This window comes from Octodon degus, unplaced genomic scaffold (assembly GCF_000260255.1).
Source record: "Octodon degus isolate 3935 unplaced genomic scaffold, OctDeg1.0 scaffold00027, whole genome shotgun sequence".
Taxonomy (NCBI): Eukaryota; Metazoa; Chordata; class Mammalia; order Rodentia; family Octodontidae; genus Octodon; species Octodon degus.
The window spans coordinates 5,581,093-5,598,052 of NW_004524603.1; the positions used below are offsets into that span (position 1 = coordinate 5,581,093).

General features: G+C 52.9%; 1 protein-coding gene across 1 annotated transcript in view; it reads right to left on the reverse strand.

Annotated features, from left to right (window-relative positions):
• Agap3 (ArfGAP with GTPase domain, ankyrin repeat and PH domain 3) overlaps window positions 1-11,529 on the reverse strand; it is a 43,347-nt gene extending 31,818 nt beyond the window's left edge. The window contains exon 1 of the mRNA XM_023712901.1: window positions 11,299-11,529. Coding sequence (XP_023568669.1) covers window positions 11,299-11,311 — 13 coding nt within the window. The 5' untranslated portion in view covers window positions 11,312-11,529. The remainder of the gene's footprint in view (window positions 1-11,298) is intronic.
• Window positions 11,530-16,960: the final 5,431 nt, after the last annotated feature.

Genomic DNA, 16,960 nt, shown 5'->3' on the forward strand with positions numbered 1-16,960 from the left:
GTCCCTGTGCTTTGCTAAGCTTGTTCTAAGTAGGTGCTTTAGACCACTGAGCCATCTCACCAGCCCTGTTTTTGTTTTTAACAAAAGGTACTTTTATAAAAATAAAATGCAGCAAGGGCCTGAGTTCAATCCCCGGTTCCACTAAAAAATAAAAATAAAATTCAATCAAGTGCATGGGCCATTTTGTAGGAGCACCAAGGGGGAGCTGCCTTGGTCTTCCTTGGAGGGGTTCCCCTTCCGGAAAGACCCCACTCTGAGCTCCCCCCAGGCCCCCCTCCCCTCCAACAGTGTGAACACCTGATCCAGGTGCAGGGCCCCTCCCAGGGACACGTGGAACTGTCAACTGAGGCTGTGCCCAGCGGTGAGCACTGTGGCCACGGTGCTGACCTGGAAGGAGGATACTCGCGCTGTGTTGGCGCAGTCCTGGGCCAGATGGCTGGGACAGGCAGCGAGTGGGAAGACAGCACTTAGTTTTTCATAAAAGCAAGATAGTGCCAGGGGTGGTGACCCATGCCAAGAATCGCAGCATTCTGGGAGGCTAAAGCAGGAAGATCACACATTCAAGCCCAGCCTGGGTAATTCAGGAAGACTATATCCCAAAATAAAAAATAAGAAAAACAGCAAAACACTAGGTATGGTGATACACACCTGTAATCCCAGTACTCAGGAAACTGAGGCAAGAGGATTATTTGGAGCTCAAGGCCAGCCTGAACAAAATAACAAAACCCCGTCACAAAACCAAACCAAATGGTAAAAGCAATCCTGGACAAGAGCAAAGCAGGAAGCATCTTAATCCTGGATTTCAAGTTATATTACAGAGCTACAATAATAAAACAGCATGATAGTGGCACAAAATCAGACACACAAATCAACAGAACAGGGGATGCAGCAACCACCCAGGGACATTTAGCTGTCTGATCTCTGACAAATGGGCCAAAAACACACTATAGGGAAGATAACCTCTTTAGCAAATGGTGATGGGAAAACCAGCTATCCACATGCAGAACATTCACTCTAAACCCACATATCTCATCACAGGTTGAACAAAAATCAAAATGGACTGAAGAGGGCTGGGTCTGGTGGCATGCACCTAGAATGCCAGCCCTTGCAAAGCTGAGGCAGGAAGCTCACCACGAGTTTGAAGCCAGCCTAGTTACAAAGTGACGTGAAAGCCTGCCTGCACTGGGAGTGGTGGCACACCCCTGTAATCCCAACACTTGGGAGGCTGAGGCAAGAGAATCGTGGCTATTTTGAGGCCAGCCAGACCATGAAAAAACATTCAGCATCACTGGCCGTTAGAGAAATACAAATTAACAGATTCCATCTTACTCCAGAAAGAACATCTATCATCAAGAAATCAAATCAAGGGGCCAGGGAGATAGCTCAGTAGAATAAGCGCTTGCCTGGTAAGCGCAAGGGCCTGAGTTCGATCCCCAGTTGGGGGAGGGGGGTCAAATTAAGGCTGAGGAGATAGCTCAGTGGCACAGCATCCACCTAGCAAGCACCAGGTCCTGACAGGAGGCTGGGTGGGAGTTTGAGACCAGCCTGAGCTACAAAGTGAACTCAAGGCCAGCCTGAAGTGCACAGTGAGACTTGCCTCAAAAAGACAAAAGAGGGCTAGTGAGATGGCTCAGTGGTCTAAAGCACCTACTTAGAACAAGTTTAGCAAAGCACAGGGACCGCGGTTCAATCCCCCAGCACCACATGCCAGCCAGCCCGCCCCCTGGTGGGCTGAGCTGGCCACACACACACACACACACAAATTAAAAAAAAAAAAAAGACAAAAGAAATCAAATCAACAAATGCTGGCAGACTGGGCAAGGTGGTGCGCCCCTATAATCCCAGCTCTTGGGAGGCTGTAAACAGGTGGATCGCTACGAGTCCAATCTAGTAGTGAGACCCTGAACACCCTGTAGACCCTTCCCTAAAATAAAATTAAAAAATGCTGGCAATGGGAAAAAGAAATTTTCTTCACTGGTGGGAAAGTAAACCAGTACAAGTACTATGGAAATCAGTATGGAGGTTCCTCAGAAAAGTAAAAAAAAAAAAAACCAAGCCAGGCATAGCGAGCCAAGCCTACACTCCGAGCACTCTCGGGGCTTACAGGAGGATCATGGGGAGCTCAAGGCTTGCCTGGGCTCCACAGTGAGAAAAGCCAGCCTGAGCCACAAAGTGAGACCCTGGCTCACAAGCAAACAAGCAAACGGGGAGGGGGGATGGAGGGAAGGGGGAGGGGAAGGAAGGAGGGGGAGGAGGAGAAAGAAATTTCACTTTACCCAGCTATATCTTCCTAAAAGAGTTAAAGACCGCGTTACGGCGATCCATGCACACCCATGCTTACGGCGGGGTACCTCACGGCGCTGGAGCAGCACATGGGCATCAGCAGTACACACAGCAAGTGGTACCTACATACAACGCCGCTCTACCATAATGTGAAGTGAAATAAATCAAGACACACAGCTTAAATATCATATGGGGGAAACATTTTAGAGCAGAAAAAAAAGTCAAGAAAATATGAAAAACCCAAATATATGAAGCAAAATAAAAGACAGGAAGAAACAGGGAGACAGATCTCTTGCAGATGGGAAAGGGAGGAAGAGATGGGTGAGGAGCCGTCAAAGACGGAAGGCGTAGGATGCGGGATGCGCATGCCCCAACTCCCTGTGAGGATCATGATCACATGCTACAAATACGCACCAACAAAAAAAAGGAATGAAGAAAACAGGGTTGGGGATGCAGTACAGTGCCAAGGCTCAGGGTTCAATCCCCGGGACGAACATAAGCAATAAACAAGCAAGATGGAGTGCTTGTCCGGCATTCATGAGGCCTCGGTTCGCTCCCAGCACTGCAGGGGACAGTGTGCACCTCATGGGCAGTGGGCAGGCAAGACAGGCAAATGAGGAGCCACACACATCACACCCACAATCACGGCACGGCAGTGCGGCGGCTGCCCGCCTCTGCCGGGGTTACGGGTTTGTCTGCTTCTCATACATTTCTCTTTAACATGCTTATTTCACTCTTTTCTGAAATTCTTGTAGTTGGTTCACTCCCTTTGTAAAAAGAAACAAGAAATGGAAGCAGAATCCACCTCAGAACAAGAGGGTTCTGGGAAGGCAATCTCTACTTAATCAATTTTATTAAAATTTTATTGGGCCAGTGAGATAGCTTGGTGGACTAAGCACCTGCTTAGGCAAGCGCAGAGACCGGGGTTCGATCCCCAGCTCCACATGCCACCCCAGCCCACTCCTGGGCACACAGAGCTGGCCACCAAGGTGGGTGTGGTAGCACACACCTATAATCCCAGTGCTAGGGAGGCTGAAAACAGGAGGATCACTATTAGTCGGAGCTGCATAGTGAGACCCTGTACCAAATAAAATAAATAAAAAGAAAAAATCAAAAGCATGCAACCTGTTGGAGCTACTGGGTGACCTTGGTTCATTCCCAGTCACCCACAACAGCACAGATAAGGCACCTGCCACAGCCAGGCATGGATGGGACTCTCCCGCCGCCCTCTGGACACATCTGGAACCTGCCTCTGTCTGGATACCCTGGTCCGCGTCTTCAATGGTCTTCTCTCGGGTTTTTACCATCTGCTAGACAACCTGCAGGAGCACTCTGCCTAACAGGCATGTCAACCGTTTATCTGGCTCACGTAAGCTGTAAGACACGGAATGTAATTAAACCTGCTAAGTTCATAATGGTTCTAACACTTAAACAACAGCAGCAGCAAATCCATGAGACAGGAGTGACTGAAAAACAGGCGGAAGCGGCAGTTTCAACAAAAACGGTAGTGACAGAGCGCCGAGACCACATGCCACCTTTGACAATGGCAACTTCACCACTGACACAGGCAAAGATCCTGGAGGCCTGGGAAAGCCACTGGGGGGAGGGGGTCATTACCAGTTGTGGGAGTGTCATCCCCAAGGCTACTTGCTCACTAACATCAGAGAGGAAAGGAGCCCACCCGGTAGGGGGACCCAGTCCCTTTGACAGTCCTGTCAGCGTCCTAGAGCCTTTGGGACATTCAGCTGCCAAGCCTCGAGACCGCAGGGTAGGTTCACAGGCAGCACAGGACAGGGACAGAGAGGTGCCACGTCAGGTAGCAGAATTCACAGGCCACCTGAATGCGGCCCTCACATAGACCACTGCTCTGGATACGTGAGAAAAACCTGCGTGAAAAAGTGTCATGAGGGCTCCTGACCCATCATCCTGTGACCGACCTCATTTGCAAAAACGGGATTCTACACAAGAGTTCTAGCCAGGCATGGTGGCATATCCTGTAATCACAGCACTAGGGAAACGGAGGCAGGAAGCTCGCCACAAGTTTAAGACCAGGCTGGGCTACAAATGAGTTCAAGGCCAGCCTGAACTGCACAGTGAGACCCAAAAAGGCAAAAAAAAAAAAAAAAAAAAAAATTTAAAAAAAGGCTAGGCAAGTGTGAGGTCCTGAATTTGATTATAAGTACCCCACCAAAAAAGACAGTGCTGGGCACCACTTCGGGGGCTACAAAACAGCATCAGAGAAGTGTGACGGATTACAGGTGACAGACAGGACCTGCCTGTCCGGAGGAGATCCTGCTGGTACTGAGGGAAAGGACCCTCATGCTCCGAAGGCCGGGCAGGTAATGATACTCACCGGGAATCCCAGCACTGAGAGCCTCAGGCAGGCGAACTGGAGATCCAAGCATTTTACTGGCTCACCAAGGCGGTCCTAGGTTAAATCCTCAGTCCCCCCCAAAAAGTCCCCCTTTTCTTGCTGCTGCTTCTGTGACAGCACAGTGGGTCCTGCCACTCCAGCTCAGAGCCCTGAGACTCCGTCACCAAGGCAAGAGCTGTCAATCTCATGACACCCGCAGCACAAACAAAGTGCTAGTGTGGGGCGGCACCTCGGCATAGTTTAAAAACACATGACGCCAGCAATTTTCATAATAAGATCACTAGATTCGGAAGGCAGTGTCTTGTAGTGCCTGTGAAGGCAACAGCCGCCCCTGCGCCCGGCCAGCAAGAAACTGCTACTGTCAGCCAGCCTTCGGGGTCTCCAGGACGAGCCTGCATGACTCTTCCTGGTGGCAGCTCACTGCACCCCTACCTCCGCCTCCAGCCTCCTGCTCGGGGAAAGGGCCGTTGCTCGAGTTGTGCCCACGTGGCCTGTGGGTGCCAGGCACACTGTCACCTCTACTGCCACTTGTGGAGGACACAAATTCTACTGCTGATCCTTTTTTTTTTTTTTTTTTTTGGCAGAACCAGGGACTGAACTCAGGCCCTTAAGCTTGCCAGGGAAACAAGACGGCTTATTCTACTGAGCCATCTCCCCGGTCCCTCTGCTGATCCTTTTGGGGGCACCTTGGAAGCAAAGGCTGTGGCACTATCCCAGGTTCTGATCTCTTACTGTCTGTGAGACACAGGACACAGGAGTCTCTGCTACAGAGGAAATGGTTCCTCCCAGTCTCCTGCCTGCCCACTGTGCCCTTGAACTCAGCCCACCCTGGGTCTCCTCCGGGGTCTAAGCCAGGTTATTGCTTGGTTTTTTTTTTTTTTTTTTTTTTTTTTTGAGATGGTCTCACTAGGTAATCCTGGCTGGCTTTGAACTCTACCTAGCCCACGCTGGCCCTTAACTCCCAGCAATCCTCCTGCTTCAGCCTCTTGAGTGCTGGAAATATTGGCATGGGCCATGGTCACAAGCCCAGCCTCTGACCTGGCACAGGAGCAGAAGGCTTTGGTGGTTCAGGGCCCCACCAATCCAGGGTCAGCACCTGGGGGGGTGGCCTGGGCAGCTGGCACAAGCATTGGGCTTGGGATCCAGCAGAGACGCAGCCAGACATGCAGATAGGGGCAGGGGACATGGGCTGGCCACAGAGGGCACCTGCTGTTCTGCAACACCTGAGAGACCGAGCAGGGCTGTCCAAAAGGGCCACAAGTGGCCTGGGTGGGATAGGGCCCTGGCAGAGTAGTCACGGAATCTGGGATCGGGCCTGGAAATGGGAGGTGGCCTTCGGATGGAGGACACAGCAGTCACAGAAGAGCCAGGCGTCACCCAGCTTCCTGACTCAGCCACTGCGAGTTCACTCCCACCACAGGGGAAGAGGACAGTGACATGTGTCCAGTGGGCCGCTGCCTGGCTCAGGGCCCACTCAGGAAAGGGTGGCCAGGAACAGACCCAGGAACAGCACTTCTCTCACCAGCACCTCCTGAGTCACCAAGGTCCACAACTGGCCAGAAGTGACACAGAAACCTACTGCCACAGGTGCAGAGGGGCATCTCCCCAAAACGGCAGTGAGGCTGGGGGAGAATAAGGGCTGAACAGGACAACCAGTGCACACATCTGCAAGATGGGCCACTTGGAACCTTGGGATGTCCCATCTGAGGTGTCTCAAGGATGCACTAAGGGCAGAGGGCCACCCAGTCCAGCCCTCTGTAAATTTTCTTCTGGCTCCTTCTGATATTAACAAGTGAATGTGAGCCAGGTGTAGTGGTGCATACCTGTTAACACCAGCACCTGGGAGGCTGAGGCAGGAGGATTCCCATGAGTCTGAGGCCAGCCTGCTCGAGTGAGACCTCAAAAACCAGGGTGTTTAGATGAGGCATGGCCTGATCACCCCATCTCTGAGGATGGGGGTCCTTCTTTCCTGGCCAGGAAGCGGGCTGAGATGCAGTGGGCTGCAGGGCCCTCCTTGTGTGCCACGTGTCCCCAGAGTGGGTAGGATTTGCAGACCTCTCCCTAACACATGTCACACAGTACACATTACAGACAAGGCACAAGCAGAACTCCCAGCAGAAGTAGTCTGCACCAAAGAGGCGGGGATGGGGCGAAGGCTGCATGGCTGGGCCTCTGGGCTACCCCTTCCTGGGAAAGCCGTAACAGGGGACCACGAGGCCAATGGAGGGAACCCACTCCACCATCCCCCAACCCTGCATCCTTTAGTCTCCTGCAAGGGGCCAACTGGCTCCCCACATCCTCTGCAGGAGAAGAACCCCGAGAATCATGGTTCCCACACCGCAAGCACAGAAAGCCTGAACATCTACAGATTCTAGGCTGTACGCTGTCTTTGCTGAATGACAATGAAAGTGGCATATTATTTATACATTTTTTTTTCTGTGTTTTGGGGGTTTTCCTTTTTGTTTTGTTTTGTTTTGTTTTGTTACTGGTGAGACAGTCTTGCTATTTAGTTCAGCCTGGCCTTCAACTCATTATGTACCCAAACTGGCCACCAACTTGTGGCAATCCTCCTGCCTCGACCTCCCAGTGTGGGTATCACAAACATGCACTGCCACACCCAGCTATAAATTTCCAATTCAAGCCATTGAAAGGATAAATCAAAAAGCACGTACTAGCCAGGCACAGAGACACATGCCCCTAATCCCAGTTACTCAGGAGGCTGCTAGACAGGAAGTTCCAAAGTTCAAGGCCAGCCTGTGCAATTTAGCAAGACCATCTCAAAAATAAAGACAAAAGAGGAGAGAAAGAAAAAAAAAAAAAAGGAGAGAGGGAGGGAGGCAGAGAGGGAGGGGAAGAGGAAGGGAAGAGGGAGGGGCTGGAGACCTGGCTCTAGCAAAGCCCAGTGGTACAGCACCTGCCTGCCTGCCTTACTGGAAGCCCTGGGCTTCCATCCTCAGCACCACAGTTGAGGGCAGATATACTTATATGATTGTTTACAACCTCCAGAAATTATTTTATTGCCATCTAAGGAAGAGTCTCAGACGTAGACACAGCGGCATTTGTATTTTTCTTTTTTCTTTTTTTCCTGGAACCGGAAATCAAACTCAGGGCCTCACACGTGCCCGGCAGGCACTACATAGGCTGCTAAGCTACATTCCCAGCCCCAACGCAATGGAGTCTGGAGACTCTGTGTGAAAGAAAAAAGGACATAAAACCTATCTTAGTCATCATTTTTATAGAAATTACATGTTAAAGTGAGAACACCTGGCTGGGGCCCGTGGTGCCTCACACCTGTAATCCCAGCCTCAGGAGGCTGAAGCAGGAGGATCATTGTGAGTTCAAGATCAGCCGGAGGGGCCGGGGAGACGGCTCAGTAGAATAAGCTTTTGCCTGGCAAGCGCAAGGGCCCGAGTTCAATCCCCGGATCTGAAAAAAAAAAAAAATTAGCCTGGGCCTGAACTGCACAGGGAGACCTAAATATACAAATAATAAAATAAGAGCATTTGGGATCTACTGGGTTGAATACAATGCTAAGATGAATTATACTTTATTTTTTGGAGACAGGGTCCCACTACATGGCCCAGGATGGCCTCAAACTCATGGGAATCCATCCACGAGCATGGCTCACTTTTCTTCCCCCAGTAACGCCTTCCCAACATGGCTACTGGAAAATCTGAATTCATACAGGTAATCCCACCAAGTTAACTAGACAGTGCTAAGTTAGAGAACATAGATGACATCTAGGCCACCCGAGGTCCCCGGGGCCTGCACTCATCACTGGCACCTCAGTACCAACTCGACAAAGCCCGAGTCTGGCTAGGTGACTCCAATGTCCCCACACTCAGCCCTCACACACCGGGGCTCAGACACAGCCAGAAGGTCCCCGCCCGCCCCTGAGGTCCCCCCAGCCCCAGTACACTTGCTTATCTGAGTCTCACACCTACGCTGAGTACCAGGTGCCAATTATCCTCATTTTACCAAGAACAAAGCCAAGAGACAGAGATCTGAAGGACTCAGCCGGGTTCACCCGAGGTCACGCAGGCTGCTCTAGAGCACAAGGTGTGGGCTTCTAACCTGCGTCCAGAATAGCAGGGGTTTTGTTGTTGTTTTGTTTTTGCAGTACCAGCTGAGCTAGCTACATTCCCAGCCCATGTTGGGTTTTTGGTTTTGTTTTTTTTTTTTTTTGAGACAAGATCTTGCTAAATAAATTGCTGTACTGTCCACCCTGGGCTCAAACCTACACTCCTGCTTCAGCCTCCTGCGTGCCGGATTACTGGTGTGCAACACCAAACCTGGCTCAGGGCAAGATTCTTAATCCTATCCTGTGGATGACAACAACCGGCAAGGAGGCTTTGGCAAAATGGGATGCCACCAAATCTTCACAACTCTTCCCAAATCAAGGCAGTGGGACTTTCCTGTAGGGTCTGTATAGCTAAAAGCCTGTCAGGTGCAGAGCACCAGCCTGTGGCCCCAGCACTAGAGAAGCGGAGGCCACATAGTGAGGTCACGGGAGATGCCGCCGAAGTCTCAAAAGCAAATAAACAGCAAAACCCTCCAGGCACGGCAGCCAGGTTCAGGTCCCTGGACATGCCTGGGCGGAGCGCGCACGGGGCTCCCAGGCATCGCCCAGCAGGTCTGGGGCTCCCCGGCTCCCTATGCCCGCGCCAAGCTCTCATCCTACCCTCAAAGCCTGGGTTTGGGTTTATAAGCTACCAAAACAGCAAATGAAAGAGGCAAAGGAGATAGTCCTACAGGGGAGCACACCAGCAGGGTGGTTCAGAGCGGCTGCTGGGAAGACATGAGAGAGGACACAGAGCTGACAGCCAGAGGCACCGAAGGACTGCCATCTGGGACCCCGCCACCCGAAGCCACCTGAGGACAGCTCTGCTGGCTCGCTGACTGGGGCCAGAGGGCCGAGAGAAACCACGACAGAGCCTGCGGCCTAGCAAATGGAAAGATACCTGGCTTAGAAAACCTGGTATTAGTAGGCTAAAATTGTTTTAAACTCAATCAAAGAAAAAAAAAGAAACCCAGAAGTGCACCTGGGTGTAATCCCAGCATTGGAGGCTGAGGCAGGACTGCAGGAAGTCCAAGGGCAGCCTGAACTACACTGAAAGAACCTGCCTCCAAAAAAAGTGACAAAGAGGAAAAGGTGCGGGTTTAATGGACCAGTTGTTTGCTTGTTTTTGGTGGTGGGGCTGTCAGGGCCCCACATAGGCTAGGGAAGTGCTCTACCCCCTAGTGACCGATGGCCCCAGCCCCAAGAAAACATCTTTAATAATGATTCTCAGCAGTAATCAAATACCTGGCTAATTAAACAAATAGTAGTCAACATAGCGCAAGGTAAAACAAGGAAAGCCACTTAATCCTTTTTTTCTTTTTCTGGTTGAGACGGTCTCACTATGCCCCTCCGGCTAGCCTCCAACTCACAGCATCCTCCTGCCTCAGCCTCCTGAGTCCCTGGATTGCAGCTGCGCACAATGCCTGTCTGCTTGCTTTCTTGTTCCTGACCAGGAAAGCAGGGCAGGGAACAGGCTATATCTACCCCTGGGACTCCGGATGGTGGCAAAAGTCCTAAAGGCGTGTCAAGTTCAGCGTTACCATTTTCTTCTGGGAATACATCCAAGAAAATGATCAGGCAAATGCACGAGGAGGCAGGTAATAAACATCGTGTCCCTACTAGACGGAGATGTGGCCTCTGGAAACAGCGAGCTGCAAGCAACGTGCACTGCCAGGGTGCCAGGCACTGTTCTGGTTGGTCCTGGGCATAACCAGGCAGGAAGCCTGAGGCGCACACAATGTGGCCCCTCTTCACAAGCTCTCCTGCAGTGATGAAGTCCCCAAGGGTTCCAAGAGAAGGCGGGCTGAGGACCCCTCAGAGTGCCAAGCCTAAATCACTTCCAAATATTCCAACAAGGCCAGGCCTGGTGGTACACACCTGTAAGCTAAGCCTGCGGAGGCTGAGGCAGGAGGGTTGTACAAGTGAGGCCATCTTGGGCTACGCTGCTAAGGTCAAGGCCATCCTCTCAACTACACAGTGAGGCCCTGTTCTCAAAAACAAAGCAAATGGGCTGGGGAGATAGTTCAGTAGAATCAAGTGCTTGCCTGGCAAGTGCAAGGTCCTGAGTTCAATCCCCAGTACCACCAAAAAAATAAATAAATAAATACAAAGAAGAACCAAACATCCCACCCCTGCTGTGGAACAGCAGGACTATGAAACTGAACAGAGCATCTGGGGAAAGAAATCCGAGGAGGAAGGAAGTCCAGCAGATCCCTCAGCCCAGAAGACCCGTTTCATCCACTTCCTTCTCACCCCACTTGCTTACAACAAACAAATGGTTGCTGATTTTTGGCACCGGAACATAGATTTAAATGAAATGCTTCGGAAATACACTTTACAGTACTCCTGGGGCCGGCGTCTACACTGGGGCTCTATTTTTATAGGGTCAGGAGTGACAGCTCCAAGCGCCAGTCCTAGAAGGGTTTTAAGACACCTTGGAAGAACAGCACAGCATGGAAAAGGAGCCCTGACTCACCCACGGTTATGTCCTAGCTTCCCATTAGCTACTGTGGAGGGTGGCTTGAGTCCCAAAAGCCTTCCTCATTTGAAGCCACCTATGCGAGGCTGACCCTGTACCCACCTGGCCAAACCATCTCTAGTCCATCAGTTCCAGGGAGCGGTGACTGAGCTGGTGTCGGGACACCAGGCAAAATCCCTGGCTCTCCGGCTCACTGTGTGGCCTCAGCAAGGTCCTGGGGCCTGGGTCATGTCAGGTACAAGATGAAGAGGGTACTTGCACACCTAAAACCGAACCTCTTCTGCGACACTAGGTGGGGAGCAGCAGCGCTGGGACGGCCACTCCTTCCTGCTGGCAGATAGAAGCACTAGTGAACCTTGCCCCGGCCCGACGCCCTGTCCCCTCCTTCTCCACCTCCACCGGGGCTGAGTAAGCTGGCCCTTGCCCTGCGCCTGGCATTGGAGGACAGCCGGCAGCAGGAGGAGAACAAGGTGGAGGAAGCTAACTCTGAACTGCACGCATAGCACAAAGGGAACACAGCAAAGTGGGTCAGCGTCAAACAGTACGTGGTGGGGAGGGTCTCCCCCAAGCCTCAGTGGTCCCAAGTGATGCCTGCTTTCCAAGAAAAGCAGAGCTCCTGCCACACCTGCTCCAGATGTGCACTGGCAGCTAGTGGGGGATCTCAAGTACAAATGTGGGGTGTACTCGCTGAGCTGTCGGGTGCAGCCTGCCCCCATCCTGCCCAAACTCTCCTGGAACCCTCACAGCCTAACAGAGGAAGCAGTAGTCCTGTGATTTCTTGTAGAATAAAAAATGAGTGAAGGGGCCTGGGAGATGGCTGAGTGAATAAGGGCTTCCCTGGCAAGCACAGGGGTCTGAGGTCAATCCCTGGTTCCGCAAAAAATAAAAATTAAAAACAAAAAGTGAAAATGAATACAGGAGGGCTGGGGAGACAGCTCAGTGGCATGAGCACAAGGTCCCGGGTTCCATCCCTGGTACTGCAAAAAGAAAAGAAAAAAAGAAAGAAGAGAAAAAAGAAAGAATACAGGCAAAGGCCTTAAAAACTCCTCCCCTAGGGTCAGCCCACGACCCTGGTCTTCTCTGAGCAGTCCCACTTGATACGCTTCGAGGACCACAACGTCCTCACATCCCCCCTCTGGGCTTGTAGTCTTGGTGCTTGGGGACAAGGACTGTCTCATCAGCCAGTGATGTAGGGTGATTGGAATGAAAGAGACCTCAACGACCGCGATGACCCCCAGGATATGTGACCTGAGATAAGCTGGGGCAACCAGCCCATCTCCACCTCCAGCCTCCAGGGCAGGAAACTTGCTAAGCTCTTCCAGGCCTGAGCTTTGCCCTGAAAAATCAAGCTTTACTGCCACCCTCCCAGGGCCCCGGGCCCCTCCTGCTGGCTGAGCCCAACCCAGCCCCTCCTCCGGCGCCACCCCCCTCCTGGCCCTTTGTTCTCCAGCTCTCTGTGGTACCAGATGCAACTGGGCCACACAGTAGGAGCTAAATAAATGGATCTGGAACGATGGCAGCTTCCCTTGCCTCCCAGCACCCACATAGCTCTCCTCTCAGAACTGCTGGAGCCTTGCCTGCTGAGACCTACATGAGCAGCCACGCCCCCACCCAGCACTGGCCCTAAACAGCAGCTGACTGCAGAGGGGTCACCAGAGGGACAGGTGTAGGGCCTGCCCGCCCCCCCAGGCCTCAACAGAAGCCCTTGGGAGTGGTCAGGCCTGACAGAGCACAGTGCAGCAGGTCCTACAGGGAAACCTCTGTGGTAAGCTAGACAAGCTGGCTCAGAAGATGGGCTCTGCCTCTAAACACGCCCATCAAGCTGGTGTGCTGGCACAAGCCTGTACTCCCAGGACTCAGGAGGCTGAGGCGGGAGGATGGCTGAGCGTTCCAGGCAAGCCAGTACGAGACAGTAAGACTTTGCCCCAAAAAACCAAAATAACAATTTAAAAAACTGATCTATCAATCTTAACCCTTCTCCATCACAGGGATGTTATGGAGAACAAGTCAGAGAACATTTAAAAAATGCAGAGTAGAGCACAACACCCCAGGTAGTCCAGGGGGGCTGGCCAGGAGGGGTGGGAACACTGAGTCTGGGACCCCTTACTATTCCCCTTGGGCTCCCCCTATACACTTGCCCCCAGGTCATGGCCCTTTCCAGACTAAAAAGCCTCCATCCCGTCAGGCCTGAGCATGGAGGTGGGCTGGCTGGAATGCACAAAGGAACTTCACTCACTTAAACACGCATACACACACACACACCACACACACACACTCACTCTAGGGGGAAGCTGCACGAGTCATCCGCTGACACAGTCCCAGAAACAATGGTGGCCATGAGGCACACACACAGTCACAATCCACTTCCAGGCCCAGAGCCTAGACCGGAAATGCAAGTCCATGCTGCAGGCCCTTTTGGCCTGCGATGCCCTGGGCAGAGCTCCCCAGGTGCACACCTTCAGGGACCTTGGGGGTGCTCCTTCCAAATGACACCTGGCTGGCTCTTTCCAGGGTCCCCAGTCTGGACTGCAGGCCTCTCTCTAGGACACATCCTGGAGACCTACACAAGCTGAGGGAATTCCTTTCTCTTCCTCAGGGTGAGAGTACCCAGTGGAAGAGAGGCACTGGCTGCCTCTGCTTTGATCCCTCCTTTCTCTGGCCCTGTGTCACTGTCCCCCTGCACCAGGTCATGGAACAGCTCTCAGGTCAACGCCCTGCACTGACTCCTGAGCCCAGAGTTTCCTTTTGGAATGAAGCAAAACGGTGCGTTCATCCCAAGTCCTGTGTGGAAACAGAGGAAAGCCACAGGGTCCTCCACTTCCTCCTGCCTTGGGAGGGGACTGGGGGACCTGAGAAAAGCAGAAAGACAGGATGGGAGCTGAGGTATGCACTCAGGGCCAGCTGTCCTACTGGTCAGCTGAGCCTGGAACAAATAAGCCCTCCACAACGCATTAATGGGACCAAGATGAGGTCTCTGGCACACTCTGACATGTCATTGCTTTCTGAAAGGAGCCTTACCCCACAAGGAAGGACAAGGTCCCTGGCTGGTTTAACATAAAGACCCAGAGCTTCTGGTGGCGGTGGCAGGAAGCTCAGTCCAGGAGGGGAACCACAGCCACACCCTGAGGAGCTGCTGTCTCTCCTGCCTCACAGGCCAGAGGCAATGTGGTGCAGCAGATGGAGAGAGTTCTAAGGCAGGAAGCACACAGGGCCGAAATTGGAGGAGTCTGGGGTTTTTTTGGTTTTTTTTTTGGTTTTTTCCTCTTTTTTTAAAAATCTGCCTACAGCAGAAAAGCTGGGGCAACCAAGAGAAAAAGCCATCCGGTTTGGGGTAACAAAGATGGGTTTGTAGGGAGGCCAGGAAAAAGAGGAAGAAGGAACCAAACATCTCCCCAGAAAGCAGGGCATAGGGGATGGGGAGGAGACTACAAGGTGGGAAGCAGCTGGTGACAGTGGTCTGGTGACAATGAGACATCAGGTCCTAGGATTTTGAGGTAATAGAAAGCTTCCAGCCCAAGCAGATGGAACAGTGGGGTTATTTCCAAGCCACAATGGGGAAGTTGGTCACAGGGGTGGGCCTTCAGGAGGGAAATTGTCTGTCTGTCATGTTGAATTTAAGATGAAGATTTTTTTTTTTCTTAAGTGCATTCCCGAATCATGCCCCTCTCAGTACAGAAGCTGTTCAATCAAACACCTCTGACCCCAGGTAGGGCCACTGCTCAAGAAGGTAGAGCAGAATGTAGGGTCACTAGCCTGGCCTCTCCCTGCTGTGAGCAGAGGCCCCTCCCCACAGGCCTGGCTGTTTACCAAGTTTCTCTACCTCCCAAAGGGCTAGGGAAGTCATCTTGAAGTTGTCAGTCCATCTTGCAACCTGCCAGGTATGGCGATGCATGCCTGTGAGCCCAGAACTCAGGCAGAGGTAGCAGGATCAAGGATCACTGCCGCCGGGGAGATGGCTCAGTGGAATAAGTGCTTTCCTGGCAAGCGCAAGGGCCTGAGTTCAATCCCCGGTTCCGCAAAAAAAAAAAAAAAAAAAAAAGGATCACTGCCAGTTTGAGGACAGCCTGGGCTACATAGTGAGCTTAAGGGTAGCCTCAACTACATGACAAAATCCTGTCTAAAAAAAAGGTCCCGTCCTACAGTTGATCAAGAACTTTGTATTTCCTCCAAGGGATACCTCAACTGGGGAAAGTGTTTCTCCCCTCCTGGTCACTTCAGATCTAGGAGGAAAAACTGGTCATCTCCTCTCTTGGGGGCTGTAGGCTTGCACAAATGCCATTTTTCTGTCCCTGCCACAGCAGTGATTCAGGCCATTTACCCAGATCCATGTTAATAGTTTTTTCTGTCACCTAATTAGTTCAGAATGAACTCAGCCTGGGGAGAGAAGAGATAGGAGCAGGCTGGGAAAAAGAGGAAGGAAGCAGAGTGAGAGGATGCTACAACAAAGGATAGGGCTTAGCTCTAAATGGGGCTCTCGAATCCACCTTCAAACGATCCAATACTCTTTCCCCAGCTATGGGAGCCTCTAAAAGCAGAGAAGGTTCAGGTACAGGAACCCCCAGAGCCTCACTGAAGGAGGTGCAGATAGGACTGGGGCACTAACCATAAGGCCAAGCACTGACCAGGCCCCCACCCATAAGCCCATGTCATCAGTACCAGCCCTGGCTCTCTCTCACGATTGCGAAGGCCGATCCCACCACCTGCTGGTGGGCATCCCCTCCAAACCGGGTCGGAGGCACCAACAGATGGCCCAGGGTGAGGCTCATCTGCCCCAGCTCGCTGAAAGGTCACCATATCACTGGGGGCTTGTTGGCACAGCAGCGCCCCACCAGTACCACCATCATACCAGAGTTTGGGGGTATCTGGCAGCAGCCACAAGTCCAGGGCCCAAAAGGAGAGCTGGGTACAGCGGTGGCCTGAGGTTTCCGGTTCCTGACGCCAGACGCAGTCTCCCTAGAGGTCAGTCAGCAGCAGCCCCGCACATGCCTCAGGAGCGAGGCGGCGCGGACGCCCAGTGCTTGGGGACCCGGCCCAGGGCCCTGGGGACCAGCCGACGCCTCCCACACGGTTGCGGTGCCCTAGCCCCGTGCCAGGCCCTGCCCGCGCTCCCCGCACCGTGGGGCGGTGTGTCTCGAGAGGACACCGAGTCCGGGAAGGCTGCCATCCCTAACGGAGGCTCCGATCACCCACCCCACCACGGGGTAACAGCTAGGAAGCTTCGGCCCCACCTCTCCTCCCTCGAGGCCTTAGGTCCCTGGCCTCCTCGGCTGTGCCTAACTACACTTGGCCCCGGGCCCCAAAACCTCTGCGACTCCCAGAACACCGGTTCCAGGAGCAACACTACACTCACACAATGGAGCACGACCCGCAAAAACATGTCCTCTGGTGCTGAACCAACACCTCACCCCTCCCCGACCCCAAAGTGTCCCTAGACCTGACATGGCGAAGCCTGGATGCTGGCTCCGCAGCATACCGCAGACCGCGTGGCCCAGACCTCGGGCACGCGAGGACACCCCCGCCGGGGACAGCCAGGCCCGGCGGGCGTTGAAGAGACCACCGCGCCCAGCAGCCGCGGCCCCAGGCTCCGCTCACCCTCGATGGAGATGACGTGCTCGCGGATCTGGTTCTGCAGCGCCAAATCCTCGATGCGCTCGATCAGGTCGTAGATGGCGTAGATGTTGGGATGCACAGACTCGAAGCGCTGGATCTCGGCGCGGATGGCCGCGGAGTTGGAGAGCGCGAACTGCTGGGGCGGCCCGCCCGC